The 8,098-nt window shown below is 44.8% G+C and overlaps 1 protein-coding gene across 1 annotated transcript in view; it reads left to right on the top strand.

The window, feature by feature from the left end:
- The window catches only part of ddx19b (DEAD-box helicase 19b), an 8,458-nt gene extending 435 nt beyond the window's left edge, over positions 1 to 8,023 (top strand). The window contains exons 2-12 of the mRNA XM_084463646.1: positions 48 to 87; positions 196 to 291; positions 568 to 703; positions 1,022 to 1,114; positions 1,267 to 1,369; positions 1,682 to 1,796; positions 2,044 to 2,221; positions 3,064 to 3,301; positions 3,790 to 3,952; positions 5,256 to 5,447; positions 6,117 to 8,023. Coding sequence (XP_084319772.1) covers positions 48 to 87; positions 196 to 291; positions 568 to 703; positions 1,022 to 1,114; positions 1,267 to 1,369; positions 1,682 to 1,796; positions 2,044 to 2,221; positions 3,064 to 3,301; positions 3,790 to 3,952; positions 5,256 to 5,447; positions 6,117 to 6,178 — 1,416 coding nt within the window. The 3' untranslated portion in view covers positions 6,179 to 8,023. The remainder of the gene's footprint in view (positions 1 to 47; positions 88 to 195; positions 292 to 567; positions 704 to 1,021; positions 1,115 to 1,266; positions 1,370 to 1,681; positions 1,797 to 2,043; positions 2,222 to 3,063; positions 3,302 to 3,789; positions 3,953 to 5,255; positions 5,448 to 6,116) is intronic.
- Positions 8,024 to 8,098: the final 75 nt, after the last annotated feature.

The raw sequence follows: 8,098 nt of genomic DNA, 5'->3' as shown, positions 1-8,098 counted from the left end.
GGCTCCACTCTAAGAAGTTAAACGTTTGTTTGTTTGAACTTTTGCAGATAAGCGCCCTACAAATCAAGGACACACTGGAGGAGAATGGTAAGTTGAAGTGACATTTTGGCAACGTTTGTGTTCGCACGGCCCCTCGTATAAAGAGGCGAGCAGCGGAACGTCTCCAGACGTCCACTAATCCGACCCGCACCGCAGGGACCGCCGGCAGCAGAACGGAGGAGAGCAGCGCGGCCAAGACGGACCCGGAGACCAAGACCGCCGACAGCAAGAGCACCGACGAGGAGGAGAAAGGTGACCACACGGTGCCCTTATTGTTCTGCTCCTAGTGACTGTTCCTGCTGAACGGGAAAAGTAAATGCAATCAACCATTCAACTCCGATTGGTTTGTATTGTATGTATAGATAGATGGAAGTATTTGTTTTGATTCGTGAACTTAATAATGCAAGAATAGTTTCCCACGTCAGCCTTTGGCTTTAGTTGATCTTCAACCTCAGAACGTTGCGGTGACTTTCTCAGTACACCCAGAAGACGACCTAGACTAGACGTTTCTGTCTGCCTTTCTTTCAGACGACAAAGCGGCTCAGTCACTGTTGAACAAGTTGATACGGAGTAATCTGGTCAACACCACCCACCAGGTGGAGGTTCTGCAAAGAGACCCCAACTCTCCCCTCTACTCCGTGAAGTCCTTTGAGGAGCTACGGCTGTGAGTTACTTCAAATTCTAAGTCTTCAGGCATCACTCCTCCATGCCTTTTCTGCACAACAAACCAATGTATTTGCCTACTGTCTGACTATCATTTATACCTTCACTCAGATACACTCACAGATGGACCTTGTCGTCCAAGAATTGTTAAAATTGTATTGTGTAAATTATTTTATTGTAGTGTTTATTTTATTTCAAAATAAATGTAAAGTCCTCTACATCTTCCCTATACTTTCTCTGCCCTGTGATTTCATTGTGGGCATGAATAGTCTTGAGCGTTGTCAGTCTAGCCTGTGACTCCTGTGTCATCCTTTTGTAGTAAACCTCAGCTCCTCCAAGGCGTGTACGCCCTGGGCTTCAACCGACCCTCCAAGATCCAGGAGACGGCCCTGCCCATGATGCTTGCAGAGCCGTAAGTAGACTCAGACTGACGTCCCGTTCCTAATGATCTTAACCGGTGTAACTCGACCGGTATGTTAACCTGTTGCTCCCTCGAGCTGTTGAGGGTTTAGTTGCTAGATGTGTCGGTGTGTGTTCTCTCTTCTTACCGAGCGGTCGCTGCAGTCCACAGAATCTCATCGCCCAGTCACAGTCCGGCACGGGGAAGACGGCCGCCTTCGTGTTGGCCATGCTCAGCCACGTAGATCCCAACAAGAAATATCCTCAGGTAGGTCTTACCCTCTGAGATGTTAATACATGTTAATATTATATATAGGCCTATATATATTCTTTATTTATTTATTTTTTTACTATTTGTAATGAATGAGACTAAAGCTTAAAAACTCTGACCTTGTATCAAGAATATCAGTCCATTACTTATGTTATGGTTGAGTATTTTTTATCAATACTGAAAACATATTAAATCAGTGCTTTGTAGTGCGGCAGGTGATCGTGGTTTTGGTCCATTTCTCATCCTGCCTGGATTGTTTGAAGCTCATGAAAACCTCTCATCCTCCCCCACTGCGGTCCTCCGTCACAGTGCCTGTGCGTATCGCCCACCTATGAGCTGGCCCTTCAGACCGGCAAAGTGATAGAGCAGATGGGGAAGCACTACCCCGAGGTCCAGCTGGTCTACGCCATCAGAGGAAACAAGTGTAAGAACATCTCTCTACTGTACAAAGGACTAAAGGCTGTGTTGGCTCCTATGGACTCACTGGATGATTCAACCACAGAACACTCTATCTCTATCTCTATCTCTTCATTGTATGTATCTGAATCCGGTCACTTGGGATAAATCAATAATCCTCATGTCACATGTTTAGGGGTGTGTCCCCGTAGCTCCTGGTGGCGTGAGGATCGCTGCTCTGCGTGACTGGGTTGTTTTTGATCTCCTCTCTCCAGTGCAGCGCGGTATGAAGCTCCAGGAACAGATCGTCATCGGCACCCCGGGGACCATGCTCGACTGGTGCATTAAGTTCAAGTTCATCGACCCAAAGATGATCAAGGTGTTTGTGCTGGACGAGGCGGATGTCATGATCGCCACGCAGGGTCACCAGGACCAGAGCATCCGCATCCAAAGGTCATCACAGTTACATCACAGTTCACCACCTCCTGTATTTAGGACTAAAGGTCATCACAGTTCACCACCTCCTGTATTTAGGACTGTGTTGCATTTATAACATGGATGTTTTACAAAGAGGTGTTGTTCTAGTGGTTAAGGCCGTGCTGTTAACCAAAGCTTAACAATGTAGATATTTATCTGAAGGTGCATGTATGATGGAGAGCCGCTCGAGGTTGGACCTCGTGGTCGAGGTTGGACCTCGCGGTCGAGGTTGGACCTCGCGGTCGAGGTTGGACCTCGTGGTCGAGGTTAATGAAATGCACTAGCTGCTACACCAGACATGTATAGCCCCAGGGCCAGAACCGCCTATAGACCGTCTCACTCATGCCAGCCAAACAGTGTGTCACACACATCTGTACACTTGTGTGTACAACACGTGTGTAGCCTTGTGGTATGTGCTTTTTTTTGCGTGAGAGAAGTCTGCTATAGTTTCCATTGTACACATAACGGCAGTCAGTTGAATCTGTATTATATGCTGGTTGTCCGTGACAACAACAGCAGAGTTCCACTGGCCTGCTTGTTACCGTATAGCGGAATCCGCTTCTTAACAGATTCCAATGTATCAATTGAGACGTATGGAAACTTGAGGCATTTCTAGTTGATTTGTTTTATTCAACTATTGTTTAGGGTAGGATCATTTGTAATTAGCCCATTGTGTAGAAATAATGAGGTGTTCAACTGCCCAACCAGGTCCCACGAGTGGACATTGTCTTTTTATCCAGGTCACTGGAAAATCTAAATAACCAATTCAACGACTGTAGTTGAGTTGCACCCTGACTCCAGACTTGACCTTCTCTCAGGACGCTGCCCAAGGACTGCCAGATGCTGCTGTTCTCCGCCACCTTCGAGGAGTCCGTGTGGAACTTCGCCAAGCGCATCGTCCCCGACCCCAACATCATCAAGCTGAAGCGTGAGGAGGAGACGCTGGACACCATCAAGCAGTACTACGTTCAGTGCACCAGCAAGGAGGAGAAGTTCCAGGCGCTCTGCAACATCTACGGAGCCATCACCATCGCCCAGGCCATGGTCTTCTGCCACGTGAGTCTGTAGGCGTCTGTTGCTGTCTGTGGCTGTCTGTCGACGTCTGTGGCTGTCTGTCGACGTCTGTGGCTGTCTGTAGACGTCTGTGGCTGTCTGTAGGCGTCTGTGGCTGTCTGTAGACGTCTGTCGCTGTCTGTAGACGTCTGTGGCTGTCTGTAGACGTCTGTCGCAGTCTGTAGACGTCTGTGGCTGTCTGTAGACGTCTGTCGCAGTCTGTAGACGTCTGTCGCAGTCTGTAGACGTCTGTGGTTGTCTGTAGACGTCTGTGGCTGTCTGTAGACGTCTTGCTTAGGGTCAGTTTTCTACGCTGCATTGTGGTTAATTCACTGTTTTGCCAATACATTAAAAATAATAAGGGTTGAAGTTCTAAATTCTTCTATTTGTTATGTAGCCCGTACGGCCCTGTTTGAGGACTCTTCCTCGATGTTTCCTCTAACGGGCTGTGAGCCTCGTCTGTCCATGCTAACAGCGTTACTCTGATGTAGACGAGGAAGACGGCGGGCTGGTTGGCCGGGGAGCTGTCCAGGGAGGGCCACCAGGTGGCGCTGCTCAGCGGGGAGATGCAGGTGGAGCAGAGGGCCGCCGTCATCGACCGCTTCAGGGACGGCAAGGAGAAGGTGCTGGTCACCACCAACGTGTGCGCACGAGGTGAGCTGGAGGAGCCGCCGTGAACCTTTATCCACCAGAAGACCCCTTTTTTATTGTTGCTTGTGTTTATTCCTGCCTATTTATGTAAACTCCTGTGTGAAGGTTTAACTTGACAAATGAGAAGTGCGTTCTCATTTAGTTTAAGAAATGTATTGTCATTTTTTTTATATGAAAATTTCAAATCAAAAGCTTTTTACAGGCAGAGCACCCGTTAGGGCGTGGCTACATGAGCCTCATCTTGTATTCATGTTTTCTCCCAAATAATCACCCTTCTATTGTGACGTTACAGTATGACTATTGGTGTGTCCACTAGTGATGGGTCGTTTGGGAACGAATCAGTTAGAACGAACGACTCTTTAACAAGAACGAACCGATTCCCCGTTTCAGTTCGTCTCGTTGGTTCTCCGAGACTCGACTCCCAGCTCCGCCCACTAGTCACTGAGTCGCGCTGACTCGCGAGTCGCCGTTCGTTCACTGACTGTGTTTAGCGGTGAAGACTCGAGGACTAAGACGTCACGAGAGCCAGACGGGCAACAACATCCCGATTCTAACATGAAGCGCTCCTCAGCTGAAGGAACTTAGTTAATGTTGTGTTGATTGATGACCGTTTGCACCATTGCACGATCGTGATTCGTTTGAGAATGAGAACGAGGGAGGAGCCGAGTCTGACCGACTCAGCTGAGAACCCTGATTCACCGCTACCAGAAACGCGAACGAAGGAACGATTCTGAACAACTCTTCTTGGTGAACTGACTGATGTGAACTGAATCAAGCAAACAAATCATGAAATCCACCACTAGTGTCCACAAATTATTTACACAATGATATTTTTGATAAATAATATCAGTTTTGGGATATAATGCCCAAGTGGGTAAAGGCAAATAATAGACTAGAACAGCCTGGTAGGTTTACACAAGATTACAAATGCATCACTTTACTCTAAGGCAGTCTTTAAAAAATGATGCCATATTACGATACTGAGAATCTAAGATGATATTTAGTCTTGTATCACAATATTGATGTTTTGACCAGCCCCTTTTCAGTCAATAGTAAGTAAAAAAATAAACTGAATTGCCCTTGATATTTGCAAATTAATATTGAGCATGATTCCAATGCAAAAAAGTATTGCATGCTCGGATAGTTTATTTAAAAGACAAACTAACAAGATGTGTAAAGTTGGAAAGTAAGAGAGTTGGCAAGAGTGGTGGTTACTGTAAATGTGTCTTCTGTCTTCTCCATGCAGGTATTGATGTGGAGCAGGTTTGGTGGTTACTGTAAATGTGTCTTCTGTCTTCTCCATCAGGTATTGATGTGGAGCAGGTTTCCGTGGTGATAAACTTTGACCTGCCAGTGGACAGGGAAGGAAACCCTGACAATGAGACGTACCTGCACCGGATTGGCCGCACCGGCCGCTTTGGCAAACGGGGGTTGGCCATCAACATGGTGGACAGCAAGTTCGCCATGAACGTCCTCACCAGGATCCAGGAGCATTTTAGTAAGAATACAATAATAATAATAATCTGAATTTAAGGCCTTCAAATGTCTGAAATATGATTGACAGGTCTTATGTATTGGATTATGGAACCAATAACCACGAAGGCAAACTTCATCCTGGTTAGAATTGATCAGAGCCCGTCTCCTCTCATCCAAAAACAGCTGCTTGTTTCTGTAGGTGCCTAAAACACGTGATTATATTAATTATTTGTCACGAGCTGGAGTCCATCGTCTGATACTAAAGTATATTGTGGTCAGACAACATGAGGAACCTTCTCTTCACCTCATTGGGCTAATGACAATAAGCCATTTTACTCTCGTGGGAACATTTTGTCTGTGGCTGTTTAGGACGTCTGGTTACCTGTTGTCACAACGTAACGGCCAACTAACAATAACTAATAAAATGAGTTACATTTGTTAATTACTAAAAGCTTGGACTGAATTGAGCTCTGTGTAATTAACTAAAACAATGTCAGACAGTTCCTACACAAGAGACTTGAAGTGCTGTGACTGAGAAATCTAGGTTGGCAATTAAGAGGATGCGATGTGCAGATGTGATCTGCACATAAAGTCTAATCGTTTTAGGTTTGAATGGCTGACTATTATCTATTATTATTATGGTTTTATTATCTGACATGCATTCATTCCCAATGTCTCCTTTATTTTACAGATAAGAAAATAGAGAAGCTGGACACTGACGATCTGGATGAGATAGAGAAGATCTCCAGCTAAGGACAGCAGGGGGTGACTCTGAAGGCCTCCTCTGTCTGAGGGCCGACCGCTCCTGCAGTGTTTTATGCTTTTACTTTGTATTTTATTTTAGTCGTCAAGAGGTAAAAAAAGCCACAAACACAGCATTAGGTTTACACGTGGAACTGTTTTTATCTCGGGCGGGCGTTATTTTATGTGTGTGGAACGACGCGCCCCGTTTCACTCTTTGTACTTAATTCAATAAAGTCTGTAAGCTTTTGCACCAGTCGCATTGTGAGGCCGCAAAGGCTGACCTGGTGGGCTGTGGGTCGCAGGCCGCAGAGCCAACCCCTTCACGTGCTTGCTACAGTGAGACATGTTTGTTGTACTGAGATTGTATTGTTTTATAACGGCTTGATTCTGGAGTAGAGCTCTTCTAGTGGTGCCAATGTTAGTGGTCAGTGGAGATCAGGAACCTGTTGCTTCTGAATGTAATCCATATCATGTTAACACTTTGAATTGGCAAGATGGAAACGGCAGTTCATTCTTTGCGCTGATGCAACTCCAGAAACTCTAAAGTACAAAGGGTGAATAAAGGGTACGCTGTACAGAGGGGCGACTACCTGCCATCCACTAGGTCAACTGAAGTGGTGGTCTGGTTTAGGGTCTATGCAAATTATAATCTTCATATCACTCCATATACAGAGCATTACATTGTAAACAAAGACCTCAGTTTCAGCTTCAGGGTTGGCATCCAAATGTCAGGCAGTGTTGGTTTTTAAAAGGTGTGTGTGGAGTACCTCCGTTATCAGCGCTGCATTCGTCTCCTGTCATGTTGCGCAGTATCTTAACTTTCAGTTGGGACAGTTGGGGATTTATCTCTTTTTAATCAGGGTCAATAGTGGAACTGGAGATCAATCGATCCTTTACTCACTGTGCTCCACTCATTCTTAAGGATTGTACGGTGGACTAAATAGACCTAATGCCTTCAAGTGCATTTTAAATGTACAATTTTGTAATTGCCATTCGAAGACATTGGGCTTGAACTCTTATCATATTGAAATACAGGCAGTAGGATGTGTGGATTATGTGTTGATACCAGATGTGTATTAGGCTTGAGTACCACAGGACCTACAGGCTGATTGGTCACGCTGTTTGAATGGAGAAAAAACTTGTGTACAAATTTAAAAAAAGATGAGGTCAAAGAAGGTGTTTTAACGGTTTGACGCTTCCAAGAAGTGAGACAACATTCCTTTCGAAGTAGAATTTAAAAAAATAAATTCAGCACTTCCTGGTCAAAGTGAGAGGAACACAATTTATTTGATTGGTGATCAAAGAAGAGTCCTCTGATGTGCTTTAATAATAGTCACTTGAACTTAATTACCCTACAAAACCTCATCTTTAACAGTGGCACCAAGGAGCACATATGCTGGTCTGATCTGTTACCGGTCTGCTTGACAACTTGTTTAAAATTTGTAAATATATTCCTTGAGCAGATGAATTTAAATTGTAGGCAAATATTCATAGAAAATAAACTTGTCTAAAGCCTTTGTTCTCAACCAAGTGCGTTTCATTTGACACTTGGATGTATACTTTACTTCATTGGAAGTGTCAATTCAAATAATAGATCTGTAATGTTATACAAGTGTGTGATAGTGATACCATGACAAATGTTTAACAAAACCAAAAAGTACGTGTCCTCAGCGATCTACTCATCAGACTCCTGTCAGCTTCAGACGGGCGTTTGGCATCCTGTAGCAACAGCTGCATCTTCTTGGCCTTGTGAGGACATCCAGATGTTCATGTTTGAAAGAACTCGATCAGGATGCTCTCACAAGCGTCTACAGCTGTGTAGTTCTGAACAATGTTACAATTAAAATACAAATGTTCGCTACCAAGACTGTCCTGCAATCATTTTGCTCAACCAAAGTATATATACTAATATTGATCTGCTGTATCCGA

The sequence above is a fragment of the Micromesistius poutassou genome (genome assembly GCF_964030765.1).
Source record: "Micromesistius poutassou genome assembly, chromosome: 2".
Classification (NCBI taxonomy): Eukaryota; Metazoa; Chordata; class Actinopteri; order Gadiformes; family Gadidae; genus Micromesistius; species Micromesistius poutassou.
Note: the sequence above shows the minus strand (reverse complement) of the source record. Positions and strands in the feature narration are given on the sequence as shown.